At 36.2% G+C, this 17897-nt stretch overlaps 1 protein-coding gene across 6 annotated transcripts in view; it reads right to left on the bottom strand.

Moving 5' to 3' along the window:
* Positions 1-17897, bottom strand: part of SOS1 (SOS Ras/Rac guanine nucleotide exchange factor 1) — a 146213-nt gene that overhangs the window by 45790 nt on the left and 82526 nt on the right. For all 6 annotated transcript variants that reach the window (XR_006960289.1, XM_047069322.1, XM_047069320.1 and 3 more), the window contains 3 exons: positions 14037-14180; positions 7451-7561; positions 7274-7372 (listed from right to left, as the gene is read on the bottom strand). Coding sequence is in view for 5 of the 6 variants with exons in the window: in XM_047069322.1 (XP_046925278.1) it covers positions 7274-7372; positions 7451-7561; positions 14037-14180 (354 nt within the window). In the remaining variant the exon portion in view is untranslated. The remainder of the gene's footprint in view (positions 1-7273; positions 7373-7450; positions 7562-14036; positions 14181-17897) is intronic.

Raw genomic sequence — 17897 nt, 5'->3', positions numbered from 1 at the left:
ATGGAATATTATCCAAATTATCCAGAAACCAACTAATTAAACCACTGCTCCCGACTGGTTTCGGCTCAGGTCATGATCTCACAGCTCGGCACTTCGAGCCCCATGTTGGGCTCTGCACCAAAAGCGTGGAGCCTGCTTGGAATTTCTCTCTCCCTCTCTCTCTGCTCTTCCCTTGGCTTGTTCTCTCTCTCAAAAATAAATAAATAAACATTTAAAAAATCTTAAAAAATATGTTTTTAAATTTAAACTTTTTTGTTTTTAATTTCATTTATATTTGAGAGACAGAGTGCGAGTGGGGCAGGGGCAGAGAGAGAGGGAGACACAGAATCTGAAGCAGGCTCCAGGCTCTGAGCTGTCAGCACAGAGCCCAATGTGGGGCTTGAACCCACAAACCACGAGATCATGACCTGAGCAGAAGTCAGACACTTAACCAAATGCACCACCCAGGCACCCCAAGAAAGTACATTTCATAACCAGTTCCCTCCTTTCCCCTCAAAGTTATTTTTTAAGTTAGTGATTTCATATATGCAAATAACTCTATTATAATATATGAAATTTCAACCAGTAAGTGATGTTAATGATATTAACAAAATGTAATCTTCTTTTACTTAATCAGCCTAAAGAAACCCTCATTTTCCCCCAAGACAAGTGAGCAGATGATCATTACCAAAGCTGCATATAATACATGGAATAAACAGTATAAATTTACGGCATAAATGTATACTTCTTCTACAGTTGTAAGTTAAATAAAGTAATATCTTTATAAAATTAGCCAGTGGTTGAAAATATAAAAATGAAATCTTAAAATATAAATTATAACATGATTTATAATTCACTATTAGGAAATAAAAGCAATATTCTCAAAGATGTTTCAGGAAAGTCACAAATTTTATTGAGATAATTAAGTAGATGTCTTTTAGAAACTAGAACATTAATAGTAGCTGAGTGGAAAAAAAACCTCAAAAGGGCAGATCAACAAGGCAAAGCCAATCAGGTCCCAACTGGAATTAATTTAGCAAATATTTAATTAACCATCCATATTTATAGCAATGAAAATATGATGGTGAGCAAGCCCATTTGGTCCCTACTGTTAGCTTAAAGCATGAAAGAGAAGAGAAATGAATGACAAAGTGTTATGTAATGGAGGAAATATAGCCTTCTGGAAACACACAGCAAGAAGAAGGATTCCAGAAGGAAATGACTATAGGAACTGAAGAATAAGAATGGGGAAACATTGGTAAAAGAATTTAAAATAGGCAGATGAAATAGTATGTGTGATTGAGAGATTTTTAGGGACCAGGACTGAGAGAAACTAGCTGAAGAGTAGAGCCTGGTGGGTGGGAAGAAAAGAGGTTGGAGAGAAGTGATGGGTCAACCTCAGGCTTTATCAGGAACTTGGACATTAACCTGTGGCAATGGGGAGCCATTAAGGGTTTTAAGCTAATGACTAACATGATCAAATTTGCAATTTAGAAGGATGACTTTGGTTTACTTAGCTCCTCAAGAGCAGATTGTGTAGGGAAGGGAGATGGAAAAGGCAAAACTAAAGGGAGACTTTCAATAATAGAGATAAGACGATCATGGCCTTCAGAGTATTGAGAGGAAATGAAAAGATGAATCTAAAAGAAGATCCTTTTCAAGAACGAAAAGGACTTTCTTGGTGACTAAATGGATGTGACAGAAAGAATGAGAGAGAAGAGTTGAAGACTTTCGGGTTTCTTTTTTTTTTTTTTAATTTTTATTTATTTTTGAGAGAGACAGACACAAAGTATGAGTGGGGGAGGGGCAGAGGGAGAGGGAGACACAGAATCCGAAGCAGGCTCCGGGCTCTGAGCTGTCAGCACAGAGCCTGTGCGGGGTTTGAACTCAAGAACTGTGAGATCATGACCTGAGCCGAAGTCGGATGCTTAACTGACTGAACCGCCCCAACGTGGCTTAACTGACTGAAGCCCCAAGGACACTCAGGTTTCTACTGAGGAGAAAGATGGATAGTGGGGGCTGCTCATGAGAGAGTGAGCACAGAAAGAGTACTTTTGCTGGAAAAGGTAGTGAGTTTTGAAGAAAGTGAATTTCACGTGCTTACATAATAAACAAGCAAAGTTGTTCAATAAACAGTTGGATAATAAACAGCCTGCATTTCCACGTTTCCCTTTTTTTAAAATGTTTATTTATTTTGAGAGAGAGAGAGCACGAGTCAGCACATGCACGTGGGAGAAGGGGCAGAGAGAGAGAGAGAGAGAAAGGGAATCCCAAGCAGACTCTGCACTGTCAGGGCAGAGCCCAATGCGGGGCTTTATCTCAGGAACGTAAGATGATGACTCGAGCCGAAATCAAGAGTCAGACATTTAACTGACTGAGCCACTGAGGCATCCCTCTACATTTCCCTTTTTATACCCCTCTCTTCATTGAATCCTTTTAATTCTAATGAGAACTGCATAAGTTCCTGATTTTTTTCATGTTGCCATAATCAACGTTTGGTGTGGCAGTTCATTACCTAATAGCAAAGGGGTCACTGCTTTATCCAGAGCAATTTCATGAGTAAATGATGGGATTGGGGGTGGGAGGAGGTGAAAGGAGTGATGGGTTTCAGGACATGCTACCCCCCAAAATAGCACCTTGACATACTAAATATTTTAAGTCGAAGGGGTTTTAGAAAACAGAAGATCAATGACCTTCTTGCTTCTGTCTTCTTAAGTTCCTTCACCTTAAATATTCAGTGTGCCAATGCTCCTGTATCATGTAAAAGTGACATCAAATAAACTTGTATGAATAAATAAAGTTGTATGCTTTTTTTCCTTTTAGTCTTTGTCAGTTTACTTTTCAGACCCAGTAAGTGGGTTGAAGAAAAATTTCCTTCCCTACAGGTCCTTGGAGCTGAATTTGTTTTTTTTTTTTCTCAGTACATTTTAATGGAGAACACTTGGCATGGAAATTATGTCTCAATAAAGCTGTTTTTTATTTATTTATTTTTGCTGTTTTTTTTTTAAAGTAATACTTTAACACTTTTAGCAGATGCTAAATATGTGCTCTTCAGCTTTCTGTATACCTATCAGAGTATCTTCCTTCTATAAAAAGACTAATAGTTTTAGCAGATTGAAGCTAAATTCAATTTCTAGTCTGAAACATGCAGTAATAAAAGAAATTACAGGGGTGCATGGGTGGCTCAGTTGGTTCGGCGGCCGACTTTCCCTCAGGTCATGATCTTATTATGGCTTGTGAGATTGAGCCCCACATCAGGCTCTGCGCTGACAGCTCAAGCGTGGAACTAGCTCCAGATTCTGTGTTTCCCTCTCTCTCTGCCCCTCCCCCCTCTCAAAAATAAACATTAAAAAAAAATTAAAACAAAAAAACTGTGTTTATTCCCCAAATTATACACAGCTCAGGCAGCAGAAAACTGAAGCCTTACTGGTTTCACATGCCAGGGGATAACGTTTAAAGCTGAGAGAATGGCTGGAAATTAAGGACGAAATTTCCAAGTATAAGGGAACCACAGAGACTGTGCCCCCAAATCTGAACATCATCTCTGCCCACACACTTATCTGACTACCAAATCATACATGTGTAGGGGAGATCCAAGAGAATCAGGCTAAAAAAGCAGCATATGGAAATCCTAGAAAGTAAACAGAGATATCAGCTGCTGTATAACACAGAAGAGACAAATTTGCAGCTGAGATCAGGAAAGTTAACTGTCTACTAGAGTAAAAAACCAACAATCCAAAAACAAGAATCCCACAATCCTCAACACTATAGAATCCAGAGTTGTTAACTAACAAACAACAGGAAAATATGACTCATGTTCAAGGAAAAAAAGTCAGTTAACAGAAACTGACACCAAGTGGACCCACATGTTGGATTTAAGAAAGGCTTCAAAGTGGCTTTTCTGATCATATTCAAAGAATTAAAAGAAAACATGGTCTTACTGAATGGACAGATAGGGAGTCTGTGGAAACTGTAAAACAAAATCCAAATGGAAATTCAAGAGTAAGCAAGATACTAGCAGTTCTATTGATAGATCAATAAAAATTACTAATTTGAAGAACAAAGAATAAGATTTAAGAAAAACGAACAATCTTATAGATCTGTGGGACAACATAAAGTGGTTCAACATATCTGTAACTAGAGTTCCAGAAGGAGAGAAAATTAAAGAAAAATGGCAGAAAATGCAACAATAATGTAAAAGCAAGTTAAAATCTGAAGGATGGAAAGGAGTCTGAAACTTTAAACAGGATATCAACCCTAAAAAAATGTTAGGATAGCTCATTTATAAAAATAAAACACCTTTCAAACTATCTATTCTTATCAAAGAGAAAATTACCAAAATTATAAATGCACCTCACAGCAGTTTGATTGATTTAAAATTTAAAACTGGAATAGTACAATAGCCAGCTGTTGTGTTTTTACTACAATGGCTCCTGAATTACACTATCCTATGCTTGACTTTAGACATTTAACATCTGTAGTCAGCTATAATACCATTTAGCTCACTGCTTTGAACCCATGGTTTCTGGATAAGAATGTCTAAATTTAGAAATCTGGTTTAAGGGAATGGAAGCTAGATAGACCTCTGTTGCACTTATTTTTATGATAGAAGCTGTTTTCTAAATCTTCTCTTATTGCTGGTATTAAGACATCAGCTCAGGGGTGCCTGGGTGGCTCAGTCAGTTAGGTGTCCGACTTCAGCTCAGGTCATGACCTCACAGCTCATGGGTTTGAGCCCCACACCAGGCTCTGCGCTGACAGCTCAGAGCCTGGAGCCTGCTTCGGATTCTGTGTCTCCCTCTGTCTCTGCCCCTCCTCTGCTCATGCTCTGTCTCTCTCTGTCTCAAAAGTAAATAAAAACATTAAAAAAATTTTTTTTGTTAAAATGGGGCGCCTGGGTGGCTTAGTCGGTTAAGCGTCCGACTTCGGCTCAGGTCATGATCTCACAGTCCGTGAGTTCAAGCCCTGCATTGGGCTCTGTGCTGACAGCTCAGAGCCTGGAGCCTGCTTCGGATTCTGCGTCTCCCTCTGTCTCTGTCCATCCCCTGCTCATGCTCTGTCTCTCTCTCTCTCAAAAATAAATAAACATTAAAAAAATTAAAAAAAGAAAGACATCAGCTTATAGGCAGTATAAAAAATGGTCTGATGGGGTACCTGGGTGGCTCAGTCGGTTAAGCATCAGACTTTTGATTTTGCCTCAGGTCATGATCTTGTGGTTGTGAGACTCTGAGATGAGTGTGGAGCCTGCTTGGGATTCTCTCTCTTTCTGCCTCCCTCTCTGCCCCTCCCCTGCTTGTTCTCTCTCTCTCCCTCTCAAGAAATTAACATTTTAAATAAATAAATAGATAGTTTGAAGCATATAGCAGTTAAAATAAATGCAAAACATGAAAAAAAGAAGATGAATTATCCACAGTAGCAGACGTTTGATATTGTCCAGCTCCCAAACGTAAAGGCAGCAAACCAAAGCCATTAACAAATGTATACAAGATGTTTGCAGAAGGGGTCTGAGGAGATTTCTTTACAAAGAATTTCTGGCACACTATTGTGAGGGTCACTAGTGAGTGTTTAAAGTGTATGATGTGGCACAATTTATATTTGCCTTTTCCAATTTGTTTTGTGTAACATTAAAAAAACCCAGACTATTTGGGGAGGATAAATAATCCCTTAATTTTAACATTTCTCAATTAAAAAAAAATTTTTTTTTTTAACGTTTATTTATTTTTGAGACAGAGAGAGACAGAGCATGAATGGGGGAGGGTCAGAGAGAGGGTGACACAGAATCTGAAACAGGCTCCAGGCTCTGAGCTGTCAGCACAGAGCCCAACGCGGGGCTCGAACCCACGGACCTCAAAATCATGACCTGAGCCGAAGTCGGCCGCTTAACCGACCGAGCCACCCAGGCGCCCCACCATTTCTCAATTTTTGATCCTAAGTTTTCCACTCAACTGCACTACTCAGTTCTAAGTTTTTTTATTTTATTATTATTATTTTTTTAATGTTTATTTATTTTTGAGACAGAGAGAGACAGAGCATGAATTGGGGAGGGTCAGAGAAAGAGGAAGACACAGAATCTGAAGCAGGCTCCAGGCTCTGAGCTGTCAGCACAGAGCCCAACATGGGGCTCGAACTCACAGACTCTGAGATCAGGACCTGAGCCGAAGTTGGAAGCTCAACCAACTGAGCCACCCAGGTGCCCCTCAGTTCTAAGTTTTTATCTGTAATCCTTTCCCACACAATTCCTGTACTTAAGCATTTGGGGCTACAATTTTTGTAATATTTGTGATGGTAAGGGGAAAAAGGACCAATCTTCAAATTGGTCTACTACACAAAAATCAAGGAATATTAAAAAATTTATTGTTTAACTTTAACATATAGCCAAAGTCCAACCATGCAAGCCTTCAGACTAAAGTTGTTAGTGTTCCTATTTTCTAAAATAAAGCTTATTATCACGATAAACACTGCACTATTATAAATGAAATTACATCAACTACAGTCTTATCATTCTGTTGGTCCTCAATTTAATCTTCTCTATAAATACATGGTTATTATGATGTGTTGAAATTAAACTCAGACATGTTTTCTCTCAATTATTTTGCTAATCTTGTACTTTTTATTACCAATAAAACCTAAGAAAGGTATAGAGATTTCAAGTGTTAAATTTTCTATTTTTTCATTTAAGAGAAAGCATACATGATAACCTCAAACTCAATTATGTACACTTAGTCTTATTCAGATGATTAAGTTAGTAATTTTGTATTCCTGTCGGTTTTTACCTGCCTATAGTCCATGTATATGAAAAATACTGCAGCTGTTTGCTTTTTGCTAGATTTTATGGATGCATATATCCAAGGTTGTTTCCAAACAATTGGCCATGTAAACAAAAAGGGCACAAGATTAAATATCTGATGATTCCTTTAAAATTCACTCCTGAAACTAGAGAAAATGCACCACTTTTTTGCAGACTCACACTGCCCCCCCCTTTTTTTCTTTTATAGAAAGAGGGGGAGGAGAGGGAAAGGCAGAAGGAGAGGGAGAGAAGAATCACAAGCAGGCTCCATGCCCAGTGGGGGGGGGCTTGATCTCATGACTGTGAGATCATGACCCGAGCAGAAATCAAGAGTCAGATAACTTAACCAACTAACCCATCCAGGCACCCCTACATTTACTTCTTAACTAGAAAAAGAAAATAGATACAGACTAATATTCATGGGTGCTCATATAATAATTCACAAACTGGTAAAAAAAATTGCATCATATTTGAATGTTTTATAAATAGCAGTAAGAGTTATCTTACCTTCAAAAGCTCAAAGTAATGCAGACAGTGGTAAACAGGGGCTAGAAGTAGCCTGGGTAAAACATATTGAACAGCTTCTTTGAAACCTTCGCCTATTGACTAAAAAAAAAAGTGATTAATTTTTTTTTTTAGATTACTTTTCAGACATCATATATCTTGATTTAAAAATTACTATACCTGTAAATAGAGTGCTGCTCCTGGCTTTGATAACTGACTAAGGAAACGATCATGAAAACCAGGCCGTAAGATATCTCGAGCATATGATTCATATGGATCAAATGCCAGTTCCTTAGAAAATAAAGAAGGTAAAACATAAATAAACTTTCTCCAAGTTAAAACATAAATAACTTACCACCAGAAATACAGACAGATGAAATTATGGGTACATCTAAGCTAGCACAATTCGGTACTTCTCTTAAAGCCTCTAAACAAAATTACATGGCTATTAATTATAATTTTTATAGGATAAGTTTAATATTCTCCAGTAAGAGAGTAAGTAAATCAGTTCTTTCTGATGAATAATGGCATTCTTGTATTTTCTGATACTTCCCATCAAGGATTCTAGTAGAGCATTATCAAAAAAAATAGTCATAAGAATGGGCAGACTTTTGGTTCCAGAAAACAAAGTTTAGCCTGAACAACAAAAAATATAGATATCTACAATGAAGTAAAGTATAATAAACCTTTAGAATACAGGTGCCCAACATTTATTTTCTCAAGGTTATTTCTTAGTGGTAGACTTTTACTTTCACATTCTGTAAGCCAGAGGTAACAGTTTATAGCATCTAAAATTCATTGTTATGGTTTTCACAAGCAATTAAACAAGAGTTTAATCGAAACTGCCCAAAAATTCTATCATCAATCATTAAGAGACTAAACAATTTTAATGGTTAGGTTGTAATCTATTGGTTTTGATGATTCCTGAGGAACAAGAGAATAGGCGTCATGATTTTACCAGAAGCCATCCTATGCTCTAACTTATTTATGGTTTAAGAAACTATTATGAAAACAGTACTCTAGTTTCTAGCAAGAGCTCATTTCTAGGAAGGGTAATTCTAGAAAGAGGAAGAGGACATCTAGTGGAGGAGTACAGAAAGGACTGACAGATCAAATGATGTTTGTGTTAATTGCTCTTAATGTTTCTTAGATTTTTTTTTTTTTAAGATTGAATAATGACAATGTAAGATCAGAAATCAGGAGACCGGAGTTCTATTCTTTGTGAAACACAATATGGCTTACATAGTTCTAAGTCATCCTGAATTCCTTGAACTGGTTCCTAATTCATTTCCCAATTTCAACTCCTTCAACTACTTTCCCAACTAAAAATTTCTATAATAATGTAAACTGGAAATTGCAGTTCACTGTAGGTTTTACAAGAAGGGATAGTAAGGTTTCAGCAATAACAAGGAGTCAGGTATGGACAGAGTAAATGGGAGAGAGGAATAAAAATGTGATTTGATGCTTTTATCTTGGGTCTCTTGAACTCTAGAAATTATCTTTACAGAAGATAATGTTTGCCTTCCTCCTCTTTCAATAAACTCAAATATACTATAGAATTTTTATGACAACTATATACATAAAGGCTGTAGAGTAAAGTGGCTTAAAAGCCTAACTTTAGAGTCATAGGGACTCAGATTCTAATTCTGACTGTACTACTTATTAGCTATGTGAGCTCTGATAAACAAAGCCAGTTTCTTCACTGGAAAATGTGGATAATACCTACTCTCAAGGGGTTGTTTTAGGAATTAAATGATAACGTGCAAAATGCTTACAAACAGTGCATGCACATATAAAGTACTGAATAAATGGTATGCAGTATTATAATTTTAACTGGCTAATCTCAAAAGGGAAAAAAATCGCCAACTGGGAATCCAACCCCTCATCACATAGTTTTATCCTTGAGCATAAATTTGTAGAACTCTTAGCACTACTAAGAATCCTTATATAAGTTAATACATGATTTTTTGATTGGTTTACTGGTTAAAATTCAATACAAGATTCACAAAACAATGATCAATATATACAATTGTATATTAATGATTAAAAATGTAGAATATTCTAAACATACAGAAAAGTACATTAGAACAACTGATGTAACTATATTCACCATTTAGCTCCAAAAATTTCAACATTTTCTAATTTCAACATTTTATAAGACAATAAATAATAATATAATAAAAGAAATAATAATTTCTTTAAAAAAAAAAGAAAGAAGATAGTTTAGTGGTAATTGATCCTTCTTTCACAAGCTTATCTCCTCCCCTGCTGATCCCCACAGGAAATCATTATCCTGAATTTGAATTTTATCATTTCCATGTATGTTTTTATATCATAATTACACATGTATCAAGAAATAAGGCAATGCTTTCAAACTTTATATAAATATCATAATGTATTTATGCTTCTGCAATTTGTACTTTACATTCAAACTTATGTCCAAGACTTATCCATTTGGATTAATGTAGTTTCTTCCACTCATTTATTCTAAATTCTTTAACATTGTATTGAATAAATATACTTTTTTTGAGATAATTTAGATTCACATGCAATTGTAAGAAATAATATAGAAAGATCCTGTGTACACACTACTCAGTTTCCCACAAAGGTAACATCTTCCAATAGTACAATATAGTGCAATATCACAACTTGGCCATTGACATTGATGTAGTGAAGTACAGAACATTTCCATCACCACAGGGATCTCTCATTGCCCCTTTAGAATCATACCTCACTCCCTCCCATTACCACCCAAGTCCAAATTATGTATTTTTTTGTTTTGTAGCTCATGCTTTGGTTGTCACATCTAAGAATCCTTTGCCAAAGCCAAGATTGTGAAGATTTAGCCATGCTCTCTTCTAAGAGTTTCATAATTTTAGCTCTTACATTAGATCTATTTTATGTTTGTATATGGTGTGAGGCACAAAGTTCAACTTCATTCTTTCATATTCTCACAACTTTATAGTGTCTTTTTGTGAACAGAAGTTTAAAAACTTTAATCTTTAATGGCTTTCACTCTCTAGGTTCTTTACGAAAACTTTTCTTTTTAAATATATTTTTTAATATTTATTTATTTTTGAGAGAGAGAAAGAGAGAGAGAGAGTGTGAGTGGGGGAGGGGCAGAGAGGCAGAGGGAGACACAGAATCCGAAGTAGGCTCCAGGCCCTGATTTGTCTGCACAGAACCCGATGTGGGGCTCGAACTCATGAACTGTGAGACTGTGACCTGAGCTGAAGCCAGTCGCTTAACTGACTGAACCACCCAGGTGCCCCAAGAAGGCTTTTCTATCTCAAAGTCATAAATATATTCCCCTATATTCTCTTCTGAATTTTTTAAAAGTTTATTTGAGAGAGAAAGAGAAAATGTGTGTACAAGTGGGGGAGGGGCAGAGAGAGAGAATCCCAAGCAGGCTCTGTGCTGTCAGCATGGAGTCCAACGCGGGGCTTGATCTTATGAACTGTGAGATCACGACCTTTAGTTGAAATCAAGAATCAGACACTTAACTGACTGAGCCACCCAGGTGCCCCTCTCTTCCAAACTTCCAAAATTTGCTTTTTGTTTTTTAGATTTTTAATCTGTTGAGAACTTGGGTATGAAGTGAGCTAAGGAAGGAGTTTTTTCTTTCCATATGGATAACCAGTTTTTTTTAAAATAAACATGGATTTATTTTTGAGAGAGAGCACACACAAGCACATGCACGTGAGCAGGGGACGGGCGGGAAGAAAGGGAGACACAGAATCCCAAGCAGGCTCTACACTGTCAGTGCAGAGTCTGACACAGGGCTCAAACCCACAAACCGCAAGATGATGACCCGAGCTGAAATCAAGGGTCAGATGCTTAAGGGACTGTGCCACCCAGGCACCCCTGCTGAACACATGCTCTTACATTTAATGAAATCTAGCTTATCAATCTTTTCTTTTATGGTGTTGGTGTCTTGTTTTAAAAATCTTTGCTTATTCTAAGGTCATGAAGATCTCTCACATTTGCTTCCGCAAGCTTTATTATTTTAACTCACTCTTGAATAAAAATTTAGTTGGACAGAAAATTCTATTTTCCCTTAGTACTTGAAGATATTCCTTAACTGACTGTTAGCCTCTATTGTTAAAGAGAAGTCTTCTGTCATTCTAATTATAGTTCCTTTTCAAGTAGTACTCTTTTCTCTCTTACAGCTTTTAAGATTTTCTCTTTATCCTTGATCCATAGTTTCACTGTAACGTTTTTGACTGTAGGTTTATTTTTATTTATCCTGCCCACTATTTGGAATTCATTTTTGACCTGGGAGCTCATGTCTTCATTTCTGGAAAATGCTCAACTTTTACCCCTTCAAATTATTCTTCTCCACCATTCTTTATCTGAAACTCCTATTAGACAATATTAAAGTCTTTCAATGTAGCCTTCATTACTCTTAGCTGTTCTAAGAGGATCATATTCTAATCGTGGTTTCTGTGTGTCACATTTTCAGTGAATTCCTCAATTCCTTTTTCCAATTCATAAATTTTCTCTTTGAACCAGGTCTAGCAAATGTTGACTACATAGTGAGTTTTTATTTATATTTAATTCCCAATATCCCTAATTGTTTGTAAGTTTTTATTTGGTTTTGAGAGAGTGCACACATATGCGTGAGCAGAGGAAGGGTAGATGGGGTGGGGGTGGGGTAGAGGATGTGAAGTGGGCTCTGTGCTCACAGCAGAGAGCCTGATGTGGGGCTCAAACTCACAAACTGTGAAATCATAATCTGAGCCAAAGCCAGATGCTTAACCAACTGAGCCACCCAGGCATACACCCACATCCCTTTTTAAGTAGGCTTCATGCCCAGCACAGATCCCAAAGCAGGGCTTGAACTCATGACCCTAAGATCAAGCAAGACCTGAGCTGAGATCAAGAGTCGGACCCTTAAGCGACTGAGCCACCCAGGAGCACCTAATTGTTTCTTTTGATAGCTACCTGTTCTTATTTTCCCTCCACTTATTTTTGTTTCACAATGTCTTCTTTATAAATATTTCTTCACTTATCTCTTTGAGCCTCCTAAACTTCTTTTAAAGTCTTCATATATCTATTGCACAAAATTAATTTCATCGGGAATGATTTTTTTTTTCTAATTGTTGATTTTGTTAGATATCACACTAAGCATTATTATTTGTCCTGTATTTTGGAATTGCGTATTAGAGATTTCTTAGGGGGAGGCTTCTAATGTTTGGTTTCCTTTTTTTCTCTCCCATCTCTTTATGATCATTCTTTCAGACCAGAACCTGTTCTGTGATTTTTGGGTCTCAGGCTCTGTAGTCACATTGGCTTAATATTGTGGGATAATTTGTTAAGTTTTAAAGTATATTTGTTATAAGGTAGTGTTTCTGTTCCCCCACCTCAAGTCTACAACTTTCTATAAAACTTTGCAGGCAGGAAATTGACAGATTTCTCTGGCATCCTCTTACAATCAGGGTCTTGAAACAAGAAATCTTGCTCACTTTCACGGAGGACATTTAATCTTCATTATCCTTAAGAGTTGAACACTCAGCTACCAGAGATCATTACCTTGAATGTCTACTCTATTTCTACTCTACTACTGATCTTATTTTTTAGTCCAGTTTTGCATATTCCTTCTTTTTAAGTTTATAAAAAATATCTATTTATTTATTTTTGAGAGAGAGAGAGCACACAGTGGGGAAGAGGAGCAGAGGGGGAGGGAGGGGGAGAGAGAATCTCAAGCAGGATCCACACACTCAGTGAGGAGCCCACACGAGGCTTGATCCAATGATCCTGGGATCATGACCTGAGCTGAAACCAAGAGTCAGATACTAAACTGACTGAGGCACCTGGGCACCCCGTATATATATTCCTTTTTTTTAAAAAAAATATACTCTATGACTTCTATGTGTTTGAAGCAAGAGTGGAGGGGCTGTCAGTGAAGCTTAAGCTATTCTGCCTGAAAATCTTAAATTTTTTATTTTACAAACTCAACCCTGTGTTTGTGGATTTTAGAGTAAGAACAAAGGAAGAGCTAAAAACTTCAGAATGACTACCAATGCGAACTTATTAGGACTAACTCATATACTGTAGCATTTGAATACCCAAGGAGAGGGTCACTATCTTTCCACCCCCACAGCATTTGAATCATCTAGGTCCTAGACCTGATTTTCCTATTCACTTCACTCCTCCTATTCCAAATTATAACGTATAGTTATCATATATTGAATAGCTTACTGTGTGAAGGTGGTTAGCTAAATATTTTAGGTAGGTTATTTTAATTTTTTCAAAAATCCTGAACCCTATTATTATCTCTATTTTATATATATATATATATATATATATATATATATATATATATATATATATATATATATAAATGGAGGTTTAAAGATTTGAGATAAATTGCCCACAGTCACATACAACTCGTAAGTAGCAGAATTTAGACCAGAACACAAGTAGTCTAACCTCAGATCCAAGTTCCATGGCTTCTTCATTGACAGGGCATTCATGGACTTTTCTTAGCTTTGCTATATAAGACAGATGATTGAGTGTCAGCTGTAAATGCCTCTCCTTGGTGGGATCTCCTTTTTCATAATGGATAAGAGACTACTTTTTTGTGGGTTTCATAAGACAATAGAAACAAATGTTGACAATGACCCTATGAGGAACAGGCAATATAGCTGAGTGGTCATCAGTTAATATCTATGATTTTAGCTGGAAACATGAATTAAGACTCCAATTTTAATGCAATGTAGGGCTTTTATATGGACTTTTTTGGGTGTATAATTAAAGTACTTACCTCTGCTAAGTCTTCAAAGCAGCTTCCTACTAAGGGATGGGGACTACCTTCATCAGTCATTTCCACAGTATCTTCTATATGGCCCAGTAACTTTACACTAAGTTCATGTATATCTACTATACGACTAAATATATTTTCTACGTCCTGTCGGGAGGAAAAACATATTAATTCAGTTAGGCTATAGAATAAAAAACAAATTTTGAGCCAATAAGTCATTTTATAATCATAAAATTTAACATGACAAATACAGTGAGAAATTTTAACAACTTAGAAACGTTAAGCAAAAGACAGCTTAAGAATTCTTTGTGCAAAGGTGTACAATTTGCAAATATATTTCTTTAAGGTCAGTGGTTCTCAATATATAGCACATATATTTTTTGAAAACTGTTATTTCCTTAAAACAGTGAGAAGACTAGCACTTTTTTACATTTTTGCAAATCTCTAATAGACTTAATAGAAGGTAGCTCGATTTTCATACATATGTATTTAATCTGTTGTGAGACATTGTTTTGGTTAAAGCATACAAAGAAAATCTAGCTTTACACAGATAGGTAGTTGGAAAAGGGAGGAATATTTTAATTGTCTATTCAAATAATTGTAGATACCCTTTCCTTATTCAGTACAGTTTCTTTATTGAGATGTAAGTCACAAACCATAAAATTCACCCTTTTAAATTGCACTATTCGATGGTTTTCACATATTCAGAGCTGTTCAATTATCGGCAGTATAAAATTCCAGAATATCTTTGTCACCTCAAAGAGAAGGTCTATCTATGTCCATTAGCAGCATCCTCCATTCTTCTTTTCTGCCCAGGGGGTGGCCACCCCTAATCTACTTTCTATCTCCCTGGATTTGCCTATTCTGGACGTTTCATATAAATGGAGTGAACACCCTTTCATGCTAGTATGCCCCAAATCAACAAATGATAGTTTCTTAAAGGTTAGTTGCAAGTGGAATCTGAAACCACATCAATTTGGTACTGTTACATCAAAATCCATTGGACTATATTAAATTTTGAAAGGATTCTTTACCTATGTGTGTTTTTGTAGCATTATGAATTTGGTCACTTGGAAAACAGTGGTCCATTGAATTTTGCAGATTTTCCAAATGTTAACACATTTAACTATAGAATATTAAAAGACCAAACCTATTAGTATCACCACTGATCTTGGGAGTAGATACAAATTTTCCAAAATTTTATTTCATTTGGAAGCTCAAATTTTATCACTGTCAACAAATATTGCCACTCTCCTTGAAGTGACAGGTTTGTTCGTTTTATTCCATTTCATTCATTTTTGAGAAATGTCTGCCAAACACACAAGTCTAAATAACTACAGACCTGTCAGCTGTTCTTTCAGGTAAAAGTAGTGTTTCATGAAGAAAATGGCTAGTTCAGGTAGCCATTCAGTCATACAGTGCTTTCCTTCAACACAGCCACCCTACTTTGGTATGGAGCAGAAGTGCTTACAACAAACCTAACTGCCTCAGCGCTTCTCTTACCTGGGCTTTCTCATGGGATGCCCAGCTCTTGTTCTACCAGTAGTGACAGAAAAAACCCCCATGAGTCCAGACAGTCCCCTTTTACTTCATGTCTTCATTCTATTCCTTTGTTATCTCATTTTTGTTACAAGTAGACATGATACAAGAATGCTCAATTCAACACTTGGTGACTTACGATGTTCTGTAGGTCAGATTCCTGGATGGGCTTCTGTCATGGGGTTACACACTTGAAATGTCAATGGATATTTTCTTTAAAAAAGTCCACTGGTTTACCCTCCCATAAGTAGTGTATGGGAGTAACAGTTTGGTCAAACCCTTACATACAACCCTTACATACAAGATTGTCAATCTTAACTTTTAGAAAAATGTCTAGGTAATTGAAAAACAAATACTCATTTGCATTTGTTCAGTTACTTTTTTTGATTATCTTTATTATTGACTATATTTTTTTGTCAAATCAACTTTGAAGTAGGATTCATATGCAATAAGATATACCTATGTTGATGTACTTTTAGATGAGATTTTATGATGTTATTTACTCTTATAACTGTCACCACTGTCAAGATATAAAACACTTTTATTACCTTGAGAAGTTTCCTTATGTTCAATCCCCATTAATCACCACTATTGCCCCCAGGAAACCAGCAATCTGCCTTCTGTCACTACAGATTAGAATTCTACAATATTAAACAAATGGAATCATACATAATCATATTTGTTTAGTTTCTTAGGTTACGTTTTTGAGATGCATCCATGTTGCTTATATAACTACTTCATTCCTTTTAATTCTGAGTAGTATTCCATACGTATGGACATACCACAATTTGTATATCCATTTACCTGTTGATGGATATTTGGGTTGTTTCCAGTTTGGGGCCATTACAGATAAAGCTGCTATGAACATTCACAAACAAGTTTTGTGTGGACATGTTTTCATTTCTTCTGGGTAAAAACCTAGGAGTGGAATTGCAGGCAGTATGGCTAGTTTATGTGCAATGTTACACCAACGGCCAACCTCTTTTCCTAAGTATTTGTACCAGATTACATTCTTACAAGCAACGAGGGAATTTTACATTCCCACAAGCAGTTGCTTCACACTCTTTTCGACATTTGGTAATGTCATTTTTTAATTACAGCCGTTCTAATGAGTTTGTAGTAGTATCTCATTGTGGTCTTAACTTGCATTTCCCTGAGGGCTACGGATGTTGAGCATCTTTCAATGTGCTTTTTGGTCACTGGAATAGCTTCTCTTATAAAGTGTGTAAATTTCCTGCCCACTTAAAATTGTCAGGCTGTTATTCTAATTATTGAATTGTCTAAGTCCTTTATATATTATGGGTTCAAGTCTTTTATTAGATATATGTATTTCAAATAGGTTCTACCAATCCGTGGCTTACATTTTTATTTGAGACAGTGTCTTTAGAAGAACAAAAGTTTTTCATTTTAATGAAATCCAATTCATTAATTTTTTACTTTATGGTTCTTGATTTTTGTGTCCTAAGAAATCTTTACCTATTCTTTACTCCTTTATTTTTCAAAACAACTTTATTAAGGTAAAATTTACATACCATGTAATTTATCCATTTAAAGTCAACAATTCAATGTCTTTTTTACTATACTTAAAGGTTTGTGCAACTCATAAACCACTCCTGTTAACTTTTAACGTTCACTCATTGCCATAACTTGAGCCCCAGTGCCAGCTACTGTAGTGAGCACTGCTTTTCTATCAGTCACCCATGCCTAGAGTTCTACCTTAGACAATCTACGAATGCAGCCCCCGTAGACAATCTCAACTGTTCTCAGCATTCAGCATTTCCCCAGGATTCAGTTAGGTTGGTTTGATTGCTATTGTAAGATCAGTAATCCCTTCTCTAATTTTCAATGTTATTGGCTCCCTCTCTTTGCTCCCCAAAATATTGTCATCGCACTTCTATTATGGTAATTACCGTACTGTGTTGCAATTTAACATCAAGTTTACATTTCCATCTTGACTAGAATCACTTTGAGGTAAGGAATTGTTTCCTACTCATCTCTGAATCCTCACTGCCAAGTACTGTATGGTGCCTAACAGTATATACAGGCAGTACTGATGAAGTATTAGTTGAATGACTCAAATGAGTCAAAATAAACAAAAAAAATCTTCCACTTTAACAAGAGGCTTTATTCCTTGGAGTACATGGAAAACTGAATTCACTTGCACTTATAGTTCAGTCTAGTTTAGATTTGGTCTTTTAATTTTTGATGTTGAATTTATTGAAACTGTTGTAGCAACTCTGAGATCATAGTCACTATGAATTAAATCACACAGCTTAAAAAGTTATGACAAATTAGCAATCATAAACTACACAAATTCAAATTTAA

Source organism: Lynx rufus, unplaced genomic scaffold (genome assembly GCF_022079265.1).
Source record: "Lynx rufus isolate CCGP_SWC_20201006 ecotype Redwood Valley unplaced genomic scaffold, mLynRuf1.p SCAF_8, whole genome shotgun sequence".
NCBI classification, from domain to species: Eukaryota; Metazoa; Chordata; class Mammalia; order Carnivora; family Felidae; genus Lynx; species Lynx rufus.
Note: the sequence above shows the minus strand (reverse complement) of the source record. Positions and strands in the feature narration are given on the sequence as shown.